The sequence below is a fragment of the Danio rerio genome, chromosome 5 (genome assembly GCF_052040795.2).
Source record: "Danio rerio strain M-AB ecotype USA chromosome 5, GRCz13ab, whole genome shotgun sequence".
Taxonomy (NCBI): Eukaryota; Metazoa; Chordata; class Actinopteri; order Cypriniformes; family Danionidae; genus Danio; species Danio rerio.
This window is the reverse complement of record NC_141025.1, coordinates 3749330-3770000: the sequence shown is the minus strand read 5'-3', so window position 1 is coordinate 3770000 and position 20671 is coordinate 3749330. Positions and strand designations below refer to the sequence as shown.

The 20671-nt window shown below is 38.3% G+C and overlaps 1 protein-coding gene and 1 long non-coding RNA gene across 39 annotated transcripts in view; one reads left to right on the top strand and one right to left on the bottom strand.

Annotated features, from left to right (window-relative positions):
• The window catches only part of LOC147843792 (uncharacterized), a 1319745-nt gene that overhangs the window by 995391 nt on the left and 303683 nt on the right, over nucleotides 1–20671 (bottom strand). The gene's annotated exons all lie outside the window — the stretch shown is intronic.
• The window catches only part of tspoap1 (TSPO associated protein 1), a 252455-nt gene that overhangs the window by 162171 nt on the left and 69613 nt on the right, over nucleotides 1–20671 (top strand). For 28 of the 38 annotated variants that reach the window (XR_015490709.1, XR_015490708.1, XR_015490706.1 and 25 more), the window contains 6 exons: nucleotides 2008–2169; nucleotides 5892–5975; nucleotides 10339–10428; nucleotides 11504–11626; nucleotides 15710–15814; nucleotides 17828–17878. Coding sequence is in view for 34 of the 38 variants with exons in the window: in XM_087253071.1 (XP_087109197.1) it covers nucleotides 2008–2169; nucleotides 5892–5975; nucleotides 10339–10428; nucleotides 11504–11626; nucleotides 15710–15814; nucleotides 17828–17878 (615 nt within the window). In the remaining 4 variants the exon portion in view is untranslated. Of the gene's footprint in view, nucleotides 1–2007; nucleotides 2170–5891; nucleotides 5976–10338; nucleotides 10429–11503; nucleotides 11627–15709; nucleotides 15815–17827; nucleotides 17879–17968; nucleotides 18002–20671 lie in introns of all 38 variants that reach the window. The other 10 variants (XM_087253067.1, XM_087253073.1, XM_087253054.1 and 7 more) reach the window with 1 other exon arrangement.

Below are 20671 nucleotides of genomic sequence, written 5' to 3'. Positions count from 1 at the left end.
TCCCTCAATACTATTCTACAGTTGTGCCTCACATTAACTCAAATGTTGTCAATTAGCCAATCAGAAACTTCCAAAACCTTGACATCATCATCTGAGCTGCTTTAGAGGCAGAATAATCTTATTGTGTGTAAACTTGACTTTCAAAAAGTTATAACAATTTCTCAACAAATATCTCCCGCATTATTCTGTTATTAAGCAGAACAAAAACAAATGTGATCATCCTGACTTACCTAAAAGAGAAACATTTTTATATTTATAATATTTGTTTTGAATTGGCTACAGAACAAACCACTGTTACTTTGTGTTCACATCAAAAGTGGTGAGAGCATCGAAGTTGGCTATGTAGTCGGAAGTCGTTCATTTTGAATGGGAGTTGGCAGCGATAAGTGGTGAGGAGCAATTATTTACCATGTTTTCATACAGGGACATACATTAAAAATTACTGGTGAGTTACTGATCTGCATTAATGTTAGCTATGTTTTAATGTTTTTAAAAAGCAGGAATCTTATGGTAACTATGGCGAGAGTACAAAACAGTATTGCTGCTTCAGAATATTTACATTTACATTTAGTCATTTAGCAGACGCTTTTATCCAAAGCGACTTACAAATGAGGACAAGGAAGCAATTTACACAACTAAGAGCAACAATGAATAAGTGCTATAGGCAAGTTTCAGGTCTGTAAAGTCTAAGAAGGGAAGTATTAGTAGTATTAGTAATTTTTTTTTTTTTTTTTTTGTACAGTTAGTGTGATATTTCAGACATACTGTATGAGCTGTGTCTCATTTCAGAGGCTGAATCCTCCAAAGGAGGCATTCAAAGTGCGTCGTCATCATGGCATGACGAATGCTGTCTCATTTTTTTTTTTTTTTTAAATCGAAGCCTCCTTTAAATGCAGCCTCAAAATGCATCCTTTGTTTCCCAGGTATTGAAGGACACAACCGGGGGATCATTCTTGGCCTCAAACGTCCCAAGTATCATTGCGCGCTGATAACGGCAGGACATTTATAAAAAAAAACTCAGAAGTAAATAATAAATAAGATTTTCTGTACTTGGATATCTAATTTTATTGACAGTTTACATTTTATATGTATTGATCAAAGGAAATATCTGGCCAGCTTCTGTAAACCTTGCTTTGCCTACAGATCACTTAGGGTGCTTTCACACCTACACTTTTGTTTCGGAACCTGTCTCGTTTGCCCAGTTAGCACGGTTCGTTTGGCATATGTGAACAGGGCAATCGCGCTAGGATCCGTGCCACATCAATCACTCCGAGATCCCTTGAGTGAGGTGGTCTCGGCTCGATTAAAAGAAACTCTGGAGCAGATTGATTGGAGCAAGAAAAGGATACGATCCGAGCGGTGTTATATCACAGTGATTTATGGATATGTAATAGGCATACGGCTATATGAAGAGAGAATCATGAGAAGGGCAGGAAGTTTCGGGAGTCTCCCGGATGCCTGCAAACGAGTGATGATCTCCCGGTAATCTCACGTCTCCCTCCCGGTCCTCAAAGAACTTCACTTACAAAAGTGATCAAAAAGCAAAAAAAGCAGAAATTGGACATTTGTATACAACGAATGCTATCCACTTGTGTTCAATAAATAAAGTTTATAAAAAAACAATAAAAAAACAATTATTTATTAAATATTGGTTATTGAAATTTAAGTGGGGTTTGTAAAAAAATTTATTGTTTTTGAGTTTTATTCACACCATAAATTAATTGTATTATTTAAAATAATATGCTGCTTTTAATGTTTAATGTATTTTCCACACTTATCTTAATTATTGCATGCAAAATATGTAAAATTTAATTTAACTTTAAATTTATACAAAATGTGTTATTTAATTGCTTTTCATTTCATGCAAAATATATATTTAAATTTCCATGTAAAATCATGTACGTTTGATTTTCTTTGTCAAATATTAATTAGTTTAGCTTTTTTTATTTAAATATAACGTGTGATCTTTTGATGCTGATTTCGGTTTTTCTTGTTTTTGATTGACAGGTCACATTTGAAGCCCCACCCACAGTAGTAGATGAGGCCCCTGTTAAGGGGGAGGAGACTCCTGCAGAGGGGGAGGAGCCAGAAACAGAATTGAAGGCAGAACTGGGCACAAGCTCCGCCCACCAGGAAGAGCAAACCACAGAAGAGCGTCTTCAGTTGCTGGTGAGAGTCAGATGATCACAAACGCTCTCTTGAATGAAGAATGCATTTGCAAAAACTGATAAGTCTATTTCAAACCATTTTTATAAATTTTTAGGAAACTGTGCTAAGTAAAATACAATTATAAAATATAAAAAAATACAAATACAAATTCTGTATATAATTTAAATGCACAAGTAAATAAATAAATGCATGCATGTACATTCACATACAGTACAATGGTATCAAAACAATAGTGTATTAATAGCAGGTGATACAAATTATTTGGACAAAGAAAATCCTACAAGGGTGTTACAAACCCCTGATGTTAGTCTAGGGTTGTGGGGTTTGACATTTATTTAATTAAAATATATTTATATAAACAGTGAATGAGTGGAAAGACAACCAAAGTAATGCCAAAATATGTGTGTTTTTATTTACAATCCCAAAGTGAACGACAACAACAAATTAATTAAAAATAAAGAAAAAGTAAGGCAAAAATATACTATTTACAATATATACAACACTGAGACAAATAAAGACGGGAAAAAAACAAGAGAGCTGGCAGAAGGGACGCGGGCGGCGCTAAAGAAATGAAAAGAACAAAACCCAAACTAAATCTAACTTCCCAGAAGCATCTAGCTAACTATGTGAAAAACAGTTTAATTAACACGCGGAGATCTTCCGAGTCTTAACTATCTACTCTATCTAGCTATCCAAAAAGTACAAGGAGTGGCGCTCGCCCCTAACCTAGTGTACTAGACAGCAGAGTAGTCCTATGTGTTGCGAAATGTTTGTCACGTGACCTTCTTACCTGTCCGCTTCGTCCAAGCCTCGTAAAGAATGATAAACTAAGAACAATGTTCGAATAATGCCGAGTTCAGACTGCATGTTTTTTAAACTAGGTGTATCACAGATGTTTTCACACTGCTTGACTATCTGGGCTAGCTTTTCGTCGCTGCTTTGTTTACACTGCAAGATGGTTCGACGACAGTGACATTCACATTGCATGACTTTACTATAGGGAGAATCGCCGACAACTTCTTCCAAACTACGTCTCACAGCCAAAAACACGTCGTATATCTTTTGTTATTAACTACATAATGAGAAAGAAGCCTTTAATGGGGTGGAACATGTACATGTTTGCTCACCTGGGTTTAAAGGGAATTAGCCATTTCTCCTCAACGTTGATAATAAACAAATTTATTTCTGTATGAAACGTTAACAGACACGGTTGCTCCTGAGTCCTGTCAAACCTCCACTAGTTTTTCCTCCATTTCGTGGGTCCAAATAAACCGAAAAAGAGCGCTTTTAACTTCTCCCCCAGCCTCCCGCTGGCCTGCAGCAGGTACACACACACACGCACACACAAATGAAAGCTGCTCTCTCATTGGCTGTAGGCGATCGCTGATGTTATTTTCAGTTAAAACTCAATTCACACGGCATGATTTGAATCGCCGACAGCTCCAGATATTCAGCACGTTAAATATCCTGCAGGCATCGGCGACTCATCTGCGATTCTCTCAGATCGCATCTTTGATCGTTCATACTGTGTGATTGTCACTCACGTGCACGAGCAGCGATTTGCCTGTGATTTCAGGCATTTGTCGGCGATTTCTCAAAACCTGTCGGCGAGCCAAAATCGGGGCTAAAATCACGCAGTCTGAACTAGGCATAACGGACAGATAACGTGGACACAGAAACGAGCAACAACAAAAACACAGTTTGACGGGTTATTCCTAAACGCACGCGATAAATACAAACAAACAAGCAGAGAACGAGAAAAATGCAAGGAAGGGAAGGCGAGTGGTCTGGCGCACGCTTTTAACACGGGTGGTCTTTGCTTATTGGATGTGATGTAAGAGTGACGTAACCGGGGAGGATTGACTGACAGCTGAATGGAACAATGAACGGAACCTGAGAATACATGAGAGCAGATATGGGAGAACAGAGCGAGAGAGAGAGAGGGAAAAAAACACAGAGAAACAGAGCACAAATAACACAAATACATAACAAAGGGTTTCCATATTTTGATCAACTTTTATAGTTAATTCAGTATTAACTATACATGTTCATTTTTTCTAATGCCAAACAATGAGACCACTCTTACAACCATTATATATATGTATATATATATATATATATATATATATATATATATATATATATATATATATATATATATTATTATTTTAATATACGAAAATAAACAAACAACAAAACAAACAAACAAAGACAATAAAGTAACAAAATAATTATATACAAAATATTTGCTATCCAGAATTTTCAAACCAACCATTCGCCACTACTCACACCTTCTATCTCCTACGACTGCCACACTGAACTGAGCACGAGGCACTCTATTTATAGTGAGTGACTCCGCCCAGTTTGGATTAAACTATATTGAAGGTAAGTATAAGGTAAGTATGGACATAAACAAACCTTTCAGGTAAGCATTTCACACTTTCATACACTTCATTTGTATTACCATATAACTTAAAACATAAATTATTAATCAGCATTTTCACATGTCATGAATTCTCCTTTTTTCATTGTTTTCCCATTCTGTTCATCCCCCACATGAAACACACAGTCTTCCCCGGGTGCCCGACCACTCAGCGCATGCGTGCTCTATTTTTAGATGTAAGGCTCATTGGGCTCAACACAACATTAATATTCTCCACATTATCGCTCTAATCGGAAGTATTGGTTGTATCTTTAGGTAGATTTGCAAACATGTGTACTTTATTGCATCTATCTGCGTCTACTGCCTAAACTTCAGCCGTTTGCATTTCTCGAGATCACAGAAGCTCCCTGTAATCTTAACTAGGTGCAGCTAGAAAAGTCGGAAGTTGGAAGCTGGAAAAGCGCCACAGACAACCACCGACTTGAAGCGCTGTTGTGTTTACCCTGATGGAAACCTGTGTTTAGAATTCTAAAATGCGTGGCGCAACAATTCGGGACTCTTCATGTTTCTGCAGCGCCACAGAGAGTGTCTGGTGTGCCGTGTCGCGGCTTCGAGCGGCGCATCCGGTGCCTCAGTCAAAGTTAATTCAGTTTGCGTGGTTATTAGTCTCGGTGTACAAGCTCGGCACCTTAAACTAGCACACAGTTGGCTGTAAAACTATACAAAGACACAAATGATTGTGTTCTCTCTGCTTGGTCTGTGTCCGAGTCGTATATGTACAGCTGAATGCTGATCCTCTCACTCCTGCTCCTTCTCTCTGTCAGCCTGTCTGCTGCAAACACAGAGCAGGTGAGCTCTTGGCTCCGCCCCCTTGTTACGTTGGACGGGAAGCTGAAACTAATTTTCATGTGAAGCAACACGCCCCTAAAAAATCGACCTGTGTACACGCCCACAACATGACACTGTTACACACATTATAATAAAAACATCTGAACTGTGTGTTGAACTGAACCTAAACTGCCACACTCAGAAGAACCAATACTAATATTAAATCATAAAAAGCGGTAAACTATATGCCCTTTAAAGAAATAATTATTAATTAATAATAATAATAATAATAATTATTATTATTTAATTATTTAATTATTAATAAATAATTTTGGGGTGAACTGTCCCTTCAAGCAGTTAATTCATAAGAATGAATGTAAATATTTATTATATTGTTCATAAATATTTGCCATATTCATACATATAAATGATTGTAGCCATAAGGATAGTTTGATTCTGCTTTATATAATAACCACGTGTGTGTAGACGTTTATGTGGTGTTTCTCTGCAGGAAAGTGAGCTGGGAAAGAAGAGGAAAGAATGTGAAGTTCTTGAGCATGAGGTCCGCAAGAGACAGAAGCGATGTCTCGATTTGGTGAGTGTGTTTCTCTTATTTTCATATCTTCTGCATTTCAGGATGGAAAACAAGACAACTCTCACACCGATTTTAATCTGGTCTCTTTTTTTTTTAAAAAGGTTTATAAAAAGTAAATGTTTATTTTTTGAGAATATTTGGTGTAGCGAATGTGCTTTATTCTGTTATTGATGACACTTCGTCACCTTAGAGTTATCAGGTTCTGTCTGACATTTTTGGCAAAATTGAGTTATTGAAATATTCTTATTAATTGACAGCTTATTTACATTATGTGATGTTTTTTTAATAAGTTGTTTGCATTTTAAGACTTTTTATTTAAAAAACAAAAACGGTTTATCTACAAAGTTGAACTCTAGCTTGGCTCTATAAGGTTCTTTCTGTGAGCTAATCAGCACTTTTAATGCACGCACGAGGACCAATCAGGATCAGCTTTCTTTGTCATTTTGACGGACTGCTACGTTGACAGCGGGAAAGATCAGAAAGAAACACAAAAATCACTCAAAATCAGAATCGGCTAAATAATGCAGCACCACACAAATTTAGATGTGTGTAAATGTGATGATTTAGAAGCATTTTTTTGACATTGAGATTAAATGCTAAATTTAACACTGTTGAAATAGAAACTAAATATTTAAATAATGTATATATTAAGTGTGAAATATTTTTATTTGTGTGTGTATATATATATATATATATATATATATATATATATATATATATATATATATATATATATATATATATATATATATATATATATATATATAGTCAGTGAACACTTTTCAGTGTTTCTTAAACTCATTTGCTCATCGTCTGTTTTCTTTTAAAGTCTTTAAATTTTTATACTAAGCCTTGAAGGGCAAATACCTAATTTAATTCATGGAGCATATAATTCAATAAATATAATTCAATAATTCACATAAAGCATAAAGTTTAATAATTATGACCATACTAATTTCATAAAATTAACATCCGCACTAGAAAAAATATTTAGCACAGCCTTGTATGTTAAATGAGAACAAGTAGAAGGTTCTCTCTGCATATACCTTGTTTTTTTACTCCAATTTGCAATTGTAAGAAAATTTTGTTAATTTACATTTAAAGCACCTTTAGGGTCTCTGTCATATGAATGAATGAAAGAGAACTGTTACACACATAATGTTTGTTGTATGGAATGCAAAAACTTTAAAGTTCAATATCACAATTCACAATTTTTTTTTAATTATTTGTTAAATGATTTCTAAAGTAATAATACTCACAACTCATAACAAAGTGTAAAAAATCTCTTTGATTTACCATTTCCGGTAACACTTTAGAATAACTATCTGTTATAACTAGTTATTAGATCATTAATAAACTGTTAGTTGATGAGTTATAAATGACTTAAAAGTTAATAGTTTGTTAATTATTTATAACTGTGCCCTATAGATAGCCAACAGATAACCTACAAGCTGTTAAATAATAAGTTATAAATGACTTCTTAACTGTATTAAGACTTGTTAAGTATCAGTTAATAGTTTATATATGTTATTGGGATGTTATTCTGAAGCTGAAACTGTTCTTCATTTATTTACTGTCAGTAAATGAGGAATAGTTGCAGCTTTATTATAACGTCCCAATAACATGCTGAAGCTAGTAACTAATACTAATATATTAACTCACACTTTACAGATCAATTGTTCATAGTTTGTTTACCATCTACTATCAGTTTTGCCAGTAAGTTTAATGCCAATAAAAGAAAAAACGGTGAACAAAAAATAACTGTGTAAGCATTGTTTTACACGTATAACCATGACTGCATCACCCAGCAATATCACTGTCTGAAGGCAGGATAGCAGAGAAGGTAATAAAGTCCTCCAAATAGCAACAATCCCTCGCTGAATCTCAAGCAAACATACCCAACTGGCTCCGAGAGACACATAAAATAACAAAGGCAGTGCGGGCGTTTATTGCTGAAGATTTACAGCCGTTTCGGTGATTGGAGATGTGGGCTTTTGTCATCTTATAAAAGCACTCGATCCACGTTACAGACTTCAGTCTCGCATTTTTCCAGCAACGAGATAATGAAGATGCTTATTTATGTTTACTGAAGTGCAAATATGTTTATTTGAAATGGCCAATTCATCTTTATTAACTTCACATGTGTGTTTATTATCAAAGTGTAGGAATAAATGTGTTCCCCAGTTTGGAGATTTCAGTGTAGAGATCTGTGCGGGACTAAATTTTGTATCCCGCTCCCGCCAGCACCCGCCAGGTTTTAGCCTGAACCCGACTGCTCCCGCTTACATTCAGCATTTGTTGTCCCACTGCCTGACCTGCCCCGTTTTCTACCAGCCGCGCCCGATCCCGCTAAAGAGCGGGGGGAGAACAAAACCGAAAACCACCCAGCTATAGAGTCCAGACAGCCTATAACAAGCTGTCTGTATAAACACCCAAGCACACACACAGACAAAGCTCTCTCTCTTTCTCTCTCTCTTTCTCTCTCTCTCTCTCATGCGAGCGCACACTAACACACAAACACACACACACACACACACACACACACACACATATGCACCAAGCACACACACAGACAAAGCTCTCTCTCTCTTTCTCTCTCTCTCTCTCTCTCTCTCTCTCTCTCTCTCTCTCTCTCTCTCTCATGCGAGCGCACACTAACACACAAACACACACACACACACACATATGCACCAAGCACACACACAGACAAAGCTCTCTCTCTCTTTCTCTCTTTCTCTCTCTCTCTCTCTCTCTCGCGCACACTAACACACACACACACACACACACACACACACACACACACATATGCACCAAGCACACACACAGACAAAGCTCTCTCTCTCTCTCTCTCTCTCTCTCTCTCTCTCTCTCTCTCTCTCTCGCGCGCACACTAACACACACACACACACACACACACACACACACACATATGCACCAAGCACACACACTGGCAAAGCTGTCTCTCTCTCATTCGCGCGCCTGCACACACACACACACACACACACACACACACACACACACACACACCTCATTCGCGCGTGCGCACACACACACATACACACACAACAACAAACAAGCTAAACACAGCTTTGCGCTATTTCATTTACACACATACATACGCGTGCTCGCTCGGGACTCGGGAGCGATATTGCTAGACGGCCCGCTCCAGTCCCAAATTAATCCTGTTACTGACCGCTCCCGCGCTTTATTCGGAAATTTATGCAGACCTCTATTTCAGTGTTCATTTTTTTATACAGTACACTAGGAACTACTGTACTTTTGTTGGTTTTTAAGTAAAACAAAATGAGTATTGCAATAAATCGTTTAATTTTTTTCTCCTTAACCTCTTACTGTTCCTATTGCCTATAGAATAAAAAAATAACATACAGGTCAAGCCATGAGAACCAAACCGAAAACAGTGTTAAAAAACCGAGGTATTGATTGAACCGTGAGCTAACTGTATTATTGCATCCCTTATATATATATATATATATATATATATATATATATATATATATATATATATATATATATATATATATATATTTCACACAAAGTGCATTAAACCGCGTCACTTTCACCTTAAGTAGGCTTGTAGAAACTGAGAGTGATTGTATAGATAGCTTCATTCATTTAGATGTCAACAGATTCTGCAGGTCAGCCCCAACACACGCAGATCTGTGCAGTTTTCGGTAAAACGATTCTACTGCCACGGTCAAGAAGCAGCGCTTGGATGCGCAATGAATGTAGCACAGCGGGTTCACGATACCGATGGTGCAGCACAGAGCATACGGGTCAGGAGCCAAATGATAGTTCCCTTTAAGGTTCAACAGTTTGAAAGCAGAGTACCTCATGGCCGTATCGTAGGAATCCTCCGTGGCTGAAATCCTGTAGTGGAAGACACCCAGGGCCCAGCAGCAGAGGAAGGGGGCTCGGTTACAGCAGCACAGCACAGAGGACTATATGTTTTATAATATGTTTTTCCACATTACATAGATGGCAACAGTATTTAGCAGTCTGTATCAAACAGCCATTGTGTGTGGGCAGTAAAAATAACAAAACAAGACCAAATAAATCGGTTAAAAGCACCAACACTCGGAGAAAGGAGCAGCAGCCAGACGCACATGCGTACCACTTTAACTTGAAATCCACACACACAGGCGAGTAAAATAAAAAGTACTTATTGAAAATCGATAAATGCATAAATAAATAAGAAAAACACTAATAGGATTACTAAAGATGATGAAAGGAAATGTACATAACAAAATAAAATAATAATAAAAAAAAAAATCTCTCTCTCTGTGTGTGTGTGTGCGTGCGTGCTTGTTTGTGCGTGCGTGCGTGCATGTGTGTGTGTTAACAGGAGAACCAGCTAGTGGACGAGCGCAGCAGAAATGAGCTGTTAGTAGAGGAGGCAGATCTCCTCAGGAGAAAGGCTCAGCTGCTTGACCAGGTCAAACACTCTTACACTTACACACTAGACAGATTTATTTCCAACAATCCATCTACAAAAAAAAATGTAATAAAAGTTACATTTATTAACTCTATTTACCAGTATGGTTTATTTTCCTTACTATGTGCTTATTTCACGCGGCTGTAATAGTGTTGTCCTGGTACTGAAGTTTTAAACCCGGCTATTTCCTGCTAACATGGAATCGCTGCTGAGCGCGGATGACTCGACTGATCTTCACGGCTTCGCACTTCAGTCTCCGTGTATTTGTGTTTGGTTTGCGCTCAGTTTACCGCTCTTCACCCGGTGCAAACACAGACACACGGATCAGTCGAGTCATCAAGCAGATCGCTCGGCTCGTCTGTGTTTGTGTTCAGTATACAGCGGTGGGTGAACTGATGACCTTCTCGGCCAATCACAATCATTTCTGTTGAACACGTGAACACAATGGCAAATCAGCGCTGTTTCAAGAAAGCCATCAACATTGCCTTAAATGTTAGCGTGAAATTGCCGATTTTTCTTTTTATTCAGTATCATGACGAGTCTAATATAGTGAAAGAATCAGTTCATTAACTCGAGTTTGATAAATGGCATCTAAAACGTGTGTTTGGGAAAGAAAACGTTTGCTAACTAGTGCCATTTCCCTTAACTTAGCTGAAAATGAGCTCTGATGTCCCTTTTTACATTCACCATTCATTCAGAACGGACATTCGGGTCACCCGGAAGGCGGAGAAATGATAAATTTGTGTCACTTTAGCTTCGCTGATAAGATAAACAGCCAGCTACACAACATTCCTATGTAACTCCCAATGATACTTCCGGGTTTCTTCCCACGGCAGCCTCGATTTCGCTTTTGAAAATGGCTGCCGCGTGAAATCAGTCTATAACACTCAAGTCAGAAATTTCATTCATAATGTTTTTAAATAGGTCTTTAAAAGTCTTAAATTTGCCTTGAAACATGCAGAAATTCTGATAGCAGTCTTGTGAAAAGAGTCCATAGTGAGCTGTGAAAACTTTACTGGTATTGAAACAGACGGCTGAATCTCTGCGTACTGACAGTGATTGTGCTTCTCTGCAGTCTCGGGCTGAAAATGAGGAGCTAAAGGAACAGCTCTGTGTGTTGAGCGCTCAGCATAGTTCAGTTCTGGAGGAGAACCAGCGACTCCGTGCAAAGCTGGAGAACCTAGAGCAGGTCCTAAAGGTACATTTACAGACACTGCATTCACAATTTAGGAGACCTGTTAGTTCTAATAAAGCACTGAAATAGTAATCAATTAAAGTAATACAGAAGATTGAAAAAAATAAATATATATAAATGTTCACTTTTGTATGAAAACACGATCAATGTTTCAGTAATCAATGTTATACAGTTGAAGTCAAAATTATTTGCCATCCTGTGAACTTTCTTTTTTCAATATTTCACAAATGATGTTGAACAGATTGAGGAAGTTTTCACAGTATTTCCTATAATATTTTTTGTTTCTGGAGAAAGTCTTCTTTGTTTCATTTCGGCTAGAATAAAAGCAGTTCTTAATTTTTTTAAAACCATTTTAAGGTCAACATTATTAGCCCCCTTAAAGGGCCATGACCCCCTACCCCCCCCCTTTTTTTTTTTTTTTTTTAAATGCTTAATAATGGAGGGTGGAGTGGGCGTGGCCAGCAGAGCAGGGCAGAAAGAGGGGAGCGAACAACTGTTGTCAGTCGGCTCACAAAATGAGACACAAACCGTGAGAAGACCCATGATTTTATAGTTTACCAAGTTAAAACGCAAAGAAATAAACAGTAATTTAATGCCCTGCAATGTTTGTTATTGGTAATTTTATATACACACAACCACAATCTGTCATATCATCATAAAGATAATCGTGTTTATATAAACAATATAAATGAGGAGGACTTCTCTCCTCCTCAATTCCCTGGTCTGAATGCAGCCACAGTGGATAGCAGCGCAGCAGGTCTCTTGCCCTGTCAACTCCAACCATTAGCCCTGCCGGTAATCTGGAGGATTTTAAACATGGCGAACACGGCAGCACAGATGGAGGCGACGTGTCTGAATGGTAACAAACTTAACTGATAAAAAACGAAGTGTTCTCCAATTCTCATGCAGCTCTCCTGACAAAAATGCTTGCTGTAAACCAACAGCTTTGCTGTATGTGCCCTGACAGCAGTGCGGGGAAATAGACACATGCAACAAACCTCATACGTGGATCATGGAAACAAACACATACGACCTGTGCCGTGCAGAAGCAGTCTCACCCAGTCCTTAGGTCTCACATCTTGGCAGGTCCGCTTTGCCTTCGGAAAGCAAAAAGCTAAATTAAGGCCCTAAAATTAAGGCTGCGGTCACACTGCACTTTACTCCACATAGACTTCCATTTATACGCACATGAATGCGTCAGACCGGAAATGCAGACTTGTGCGACAAGTTTTTACAGTTCGCTGCATTGGAAAGTTCAAACATGGTGAACTCTGACCTGCGAAACGGAAGCACATGATTGCGTGAGACCACTCAAAGATCAAAACATGACTTTGCTGGACAGAAATTTAAAACATGGATCAATCGATCGCTTTTTTTAATGTCTAATCATCTTGTTTAATCCCGCCCCTTTTTGTAGTGACATACTACAGAATTTCACACACACATGGGTGTAAATCTGATTTAACAGTAGGGGGGACAATAAATATAAAATTTCTTTCTAGCATTTTTTTTAAGGGGACACAAATAATACAGCCGAATTGTACTAATAGAGATATGTCCCCGCAGTTAAAAATAGTTTCATCATAATTATTAGTATAGCATAGAGACTACGTCATTATGATTATTCTCAAATTTTTTCCTCAGGTTCAACGACAAAGCAAATCTTTCCTCAAAACTATTTATTGCATAGTTTGTTGTGTTGTTTACAGTCAACAGTCTGACTCCTGAAGCAGAATAAATGCAGGAAAAGACATTTTCCATACTCATAATAACTAACTTTAAAAACGTTAAAATGACCGATCATATTGTAAATCAGTGAGCCTGGGAAATCTGCTAAACAGCCACAACTCCGAAAACATTAAAATAATTGTTCACCCCCAAAAGAATTGTCATTATCCCTTCGATAAAGCACAACACCCTTAAGGCTGATTTATACTTCTGCGTCAAACGCCGGCGTATGCTACGGCGCTGACGCATAGCCCTTCGCCGTGGCCATCGGCGTCGCTGGCGTGCACCTCTTAAAAAATATAACTACACGTCGCAAAGATGTGTAGCGCAAGCTCTGTGATTGGTCGGCTTGGTATCGCTGACGAGTCTGGGCGGGACCGATAGCCGTGTGAATGGTGCGAGCCTGATGGAGCGATTGTTTACAAGTGTGGAGTCCCGTGAAGGAGCTCCGGATGGAAAGTTGGGAACGCCCATGCACACACAAACTCTAGTGTGACCGCAGGATAAACTTGACAGGTGCTAACGTTGTCTTAACTGATGCTCATCACAAACAAATCTGTTAAAATTCAAACAAAAAGTACTCCAGGGTGTCTTGAACCTTTCAGCAATATTTGTTTGATAGTCTACAAACAAATCACTGTTAAACTATAACTTGCCTAATTACTTTACCCTAATTAACCTAGTCAAGCCTATAAAAGTCACTTTAAGCTGAATACTAGAGTCTTGGAGAATATCTAGTCTAATATTATTTAGTCATCATGGCAAAGATAAAATAAATCAGTTATTAGAGATGAGTTATTAAAACTATTAGGATTAGAAATGTGTTGACAAACATCTTAAACATCTTCGTTAAACCGAAATTACTGTAAAAATATTCAGGAGTGCGAATAATTCTGCCTTTAACTGTATATACTGTAAATACAATTTTCAGTCCCAAATTTGGTGCATATTTGATGTCAATAAACAGCTATGTATGTTTACTAAACTTTATTGACATTAAAGGTGCACTAAGCAATATTTTAAAAAAATATTGAAATATTATTAAATCTAATAATAAAATAATAATAATATTAAAAAAACTCTTTGATCGGTGTCAGACTGAGTGCCACACTTGGAGCCAATCAGCAGTAAGGGGCGTGTCTCGTAAAAGTAGCTGAGTTACCAAAAAGGGGCGTAGTCTTGTTGGGTTTAAAGGGATAGTTTAACCAAAACAAATAATTCTGTCATCATTTACTCTCCCTTTACTTGTTTCAAACCTTCAGGAGTTGGTTTCCTCTGTTGAATACGAAAGAAAATATTCTGAATGATGTTGGAAACCTGTAACCATTGACTTCCATAGTATTTGTTTGTCCTACTATGGAAGTCAATGATTACAGGTTTTCAGCATTCTTCAGAATATCTCCTTTTGTGTTCTACAGAAGCTCATAAAGGTTTGGAACCACTTAAGTGTGAGTAAACAATAAGAGCATTTTAATTTTAGAGTGAGCTATCGCTTTAAGGGTGTGTTTGTTGTGCTGCTTTCAAAAATCAACATTGTTGCCTATTTTATCTTGTGCACTTAAAGTAATTTTTACTGTCTAGCCTTTTACAGGGTATTCATACTGTACAAATACCCGAGTCTAAAAAGACACAAATATGAAATGAACATTGATATTAAAAAATAATGGATGCATCTTTTTTTTAAGTTAATAAAAGTAATTAAGACTCTTTTGAAGGCCTTAAACTATTTACAAACAGGTAAAAAATCTGATCCTGACATGACAGAAATTGTTGGATTGCAAATTAGGTAGGTAGTGCTGTCGACCCACAGCAAGAAGGTCGCTGGTTCGAGCCTCGGCTGGGTCAGTTGGCGTTTCTGTGTGGAGTTTGCACGTTCTCCCCGTGTTGGCATGGGTTTCCTCCGGGTGCTCCGGTTTCCCTCACAGTGCAAACACATGCGCTATATGGGAATTGGGTAAACTAAATTGTCCGTAGTTTTTGTATTGGATTAGTTGGCAGTTCATTCCACTGTGGCGAGCCCAGATTTAATAAAGGGACTAAGCTGAAAAGGAAATGAATGAATGAAATGAAACTACTGAAGAAGGTCGGTGCCAATAGCCCAGTGGTTAAGTGCACCGACATATAGCACCATGGTGCTCACGGCGACCCGAGTTCAATTCCCGGCTCGAGGTCCTTTGCCGACCCTTCCCTCCTCTCTGCTTCCAATGCTTTCCTGTCTGTAACCTCCACTGTTCTTTCCAATAAAAGGTGAAAAAAAAAAAATTATTATAAAAAAAAAACTACTGAAGAAGATGATTTGGTGGTCTAAGTGTGTGTGTATGTGTATGTTTGTGTGTGTGTGTGTGTGTGTGTGTGTAGCACATGCGAGAGGTCACCGAGCGCAGGCAGCAGCTGGAACTGGAGCATGAACAGGCGCTGGCAATCCTTAAATTCAAGCAGGATGAAATCAAGAGACTCCAGCGGGTCAGTGCCGCACACACTCTTATTAATTCTGATTTCGTTAACTCACACTGCTAGTTTTGTGGTGTACAATTCATCTGTGCATGCCAATAAGAAAGGAAAAGTAGTTACCAGCAACAAGTCCAAAAGCCAGGATCTGTCATAGTTTGGGGTTGTGTTAGTGCCGTTGGCAAAAAAAATAACTTGCACTTCTGTGATGCATCATTAAGGCTGAAAAGTACATTTTAGAGCACAATATGCTGCCTTCGGTTCAGGGACGCCCATGCATATTTCAGCAAGACGATGCAAAATCACATTCTGCTCACATTACAAAGTCCTGCTGTGAAGGAAGAGGCTACAGGTACTTGATTGGCCTGTCTGCAGTCCTGACCTGTCTCCTATAGAGAATGTGTGGTGCATTTTGAAGCGCAAAATGCGACAATGAAGACCCCGTACTGTTGCCCACCTTAAGACTTGTTAGCAGGAAGAATGGGACAAAATGACACCTGAAACATCACTTGGTGTCTTCAGTCCCTAAACGTCTTTTAAGTGTTGTGAAAAGGAACGGCAACATTGCAAAGTGATAAATGCTTTACTGTCTTTATTAACTTTATTTTTGAAATATGTTGCAAGAACTAAAATTGGATTACAAGTTTATTTTGAGAAAAAACAAACAAACAAACATTAAAATCATGATGAACACATGAAATATTAGCCCCTTTCACACATACAGACCTTTCCAGGAAAATTGCCAGCAATTTTGCGGAAAGGTTGTATGTGTGAACAGGTCCTTTTTGAAAATACCGGTAAATTCGTTCTGGCTATTTTCCGGAAAGAGAAGTTGTAACATTACCGGTAATTTGCCGGAATGCTGCGCTGTGTGAATGCAGAAGGAAGATTGCCGGAAAGAGCGCGTCCACGTCTAGAACGTGCTGACGTGAGACGTCTACTTTAGCCAATCAGAACAGTCAGACGCATTTACGTCCGCGCGGTTTGTGAGAATAAAAGCCTTTGAATATGTTTCCAGACACATTTAGCTGCTAGAAGTTAGTCAGATCACGTTTATATGTTCTTCTTTATGCCAAATGTGTAAATAATCATCGATGAGATGCTTATGATAAGCCGTTGTTTGTTTACCTTCAAGCTTTGCGTGCGCATATGAAACAGGCTGTGAGCGCCTGCACACACACATATTATGAACATCTCGACATGCGAAAGTGATCCTGCGAAAGTTGTTCACAATATTGATCATCCACAGAGTTTATAATGTAGTCAAATGTTTACAAATACAAGCGCAGCCGTTTAAAGCTCATTTGTGGTGAATGATGTCAGAATTTACCGGTATTTTGGAATGGATGTGTGAATGCTCTTTTCCGGAAAAATTCCGTAACGTCCGTAATTCCTGAACAGCACTTTTTTGAATATACCGGTAAAGTCGTTCTGGAAATTTTCCAGATATTTACCGGTATCACTGTGTGAAAGGGGCTAATGTCTGTTGTGTTGTCTGCAGTGAAATACACGTCAAAGTCAGTTTAGAAATCACTACTTTTTTTCTCAACTCTTCCTGATTTGGGGCTGTACTTCAATACTTTTGGCATTTTTTCCCTCCCCGCTGTCGCCACTGGCGTGCATGGTTCTGAAAAGCTACTCATTGATGATTTTGCTCTTCAGTGTTTGGACTCTCAATAATGACTACAAACCACACTGAACTGAGCTAAACTGAACTGAACTTAAACACTAAAAACTGAAGTACCCTGATCCAGTTACTATGACCATTTAAGTGAAGCTGCTTTGACACAATCTACATCGTAAAAGCGCTATACAAATAAAGCTGAATTGAATTGATTTTGTTCCATACCTTTTCCCCATCTTCTAAACGACATGCTGACCTTACTACATGTAAACTGATATTCTGTTGATGTCATTGTTTCCTCAGATTTCTCAGAGATATAGGTCTGCTATACAGATGTTGTCATGGTCAATCAGATGTTCATGTGTGTGTGTGTTTGTGTGTGTTTTGATGTTCTGTCTCCACAGGCTCAGCTATTTGCTAAAAGAGAGCATGAAAATGTGGTGCAGGTGCTGGAGGTGAGTCGTATTAAACGAGCTGAATGTGTGTGACGGGATGTTGTTATCTGGCTGATTGTGTTTTTGTAACTAAAACTGTGTCTTTCTCAGGATCTGGTGCAGTTTGTGTTGCACCGAGAGCTGGTATAGTACGGCGTGTGCACTTCCTGTTTGATGTGATGCACTTCTTGTCTCTTTTTTCCAAACCGCATCACTGATGATTGTGTGTTCAGCCTGCAGAGGGCCCTGTTTCACTGCTGGAATGTTTTTAAGCACTGTTTTACATGCAGTGTAAGATTACAAATGAAACGCGTGGTTAGGTACGTTTAAAACTATTATGCAGTAAATTAAAATAGTGTTTATTATTTGCAAAGACCTTTGGGTTATATTACTTGAATTAGTGCCAAAGCAAATAAAAAATTTATACACACACACACACGCACACACACACACCTAGAAACACACAAACTCTTATTCAAACATACACACTCACATTTTCCCAACTCAGACATATACACTCACAAACATGCAACGTGCACACACACTCAAAGACACAAACTCTGAAACTCACACACACTCAGACACATGCAACATGCACGCAAAATATTTTAAAAAGTTGGAGACGGTAATATTACAGGGCTCGAAATTAACTTTTTTACTTGGTAGCACCGGTGCTCCCAACTTCAAATATTTAGGAGCACCAAAAATTTTTTAGTAGCACCAGAAAAAATTTAGGAGCACCCACCAAAAATGAATGAGCACAGCTGCAGATTGTTTTTAAGGGATTTATTGTATTTTAAAACAACATTAATAGGACTGACAAAAACCAGAAACAACTATCTAACTAATGCTGCGAAGACATTGATATTTGTGTGCAATAATTCCAAAATGAATGTCTAATAATTAGGCTATAGAATATTAGTGATGATGAAAATGACAAAAATAGTAACAATGAATTCCATTTCTCATTATGATACTGCCTTGAATGTGCTTGAATGTAGGTTATCTGCTATAAAAAGTCTGTTACTTTATGAAAAGTAATTGTATAGTTTGCATCAAACAAAAATGAAGCATTACAGTAAGAAATATTGATTTTGTACTGCTGTTTTTATATGCACGTCAATTTAATACATAATATTTATGCTAAAAGCAAACAAAAGATTATAATAAATCATTAAATTCAATGCTGAAAGCTGCAAAGCAGTCATCAGTAAATAAATAAAAAAATAATATACACCTCAAACAAGAATAGACAAAAGAAAGTAAGTAAAGTCTCACTTCTATCACTCTTTAAAAGTTTTGGTTTCAGTTAGTGTCAATTTAAAGGTTCAGTCTGAGCTGGTCTTCATTTTTCTGTGTTAGTGGAAAGCTGGCGAGTCAGCCGACCCAATTTATGAGCAGGTTGAGCAGGATTCTCGCGATGACTACCGGCGCAATACCGGTCTTTGTTATGAGCCGCAGTTTTAGTGTAAACTTAGTAAAGGCGAGCTTCTTTGGCGATGATATGTACAGTATTAGATTTGACTTTTAGCGGACATTTGCGCTGAACACGCAGTGAATGCAACGCATGAGATTCGGGCACCTTCTCCAAGAAGCGCGTACTCGATTGATCTCTGCTGGCGGATCATTATTCACCACGTGACGTGTCATGATCGCTCTCATCTGCGCCTCAACTTTAGGTGGGGTTTGCAAACTTGTGTGCTTTAAGTTTTTACTCTTCAGCCGTTTGCATTTCCCGTGGTCATAAAAGCTCCTTCCCTGTCATCTGACAGCGGAAAGCCTTGAGTGATTGACAGCTAATATGAACCAATATAGCGGCAGGGAAGAGCGATTCAGCACGTTTTTACAAAAAATCAAAACAGGTCGCACTACAACCATTATCTGCAGTCGCACTAATGCGCCCATATATATTATGAGGTCGCATAGATTAATTTTCGGGCGCATATGCGACCAAAATGGTCGCAATTTCGAGCCCTGTATTAATAGCACGACAAAGCAATATTGGAGGTTTATACTCGCGCGCACACACTCTCTTTCAAACTCACACACACTGAGACACGCCTAGAGACACACGCAAACTCATATCCAAACATAAACCCACATAGTACACACATGCAACACACACATTCAACTTTTTCTAAAGCAGGCCCGAAGCCCCATATGTATGCTAGCTACAGTATGACGTGAAAATTGGCTTGATGCTCGGCCCTAGAGGCATCAAAAAGATGGGCTCAAATGCAGGGCTCTACCGGGAATACATATATTATAGGTGGACATAGATAAGTTATTTAGTCTAATCATTAATCTGTGTATAATTATAATAATAGATTATTCATCTAGATTAATCTCACTGTAATCTTGGAATGAATCTAGATTGAAATAGCTCATGTGAGGCAGTCAGATTACTTGTGCTAAGTCTCAAGAACGGGTTTCTCAAGCCAGGTGGCGCATTAGACCAGGGGCTCATCTCCTGTTTCCAAAATGCATCACAAACTGCTTGAGAAACTGTTCTGCTGTGATAATTGGTGATGAAAATCGCCAAATGCAGGAGTTTTTTTCTTTCCATTTGGCGTGCGTTATTAAATTCCACAACACTGTCATCAGTCCTTACTCATTATTTGCGTCTAATTGGCATGAATGAAATGTTCATGAGTGAAAGGGAATAGGGAAAACTGTTCATTTGGGTCTGTATTGTTGGAGTGTAGGGTTTGAGCACATTCAGCAGTGATGCGGCTCTACAGGTCCTGGTCTGCAGCAGTGATAATCTCAGCTAATATCTGCTGTATGGAGTGTGTGTGTGTGTGTGTGTGTGTG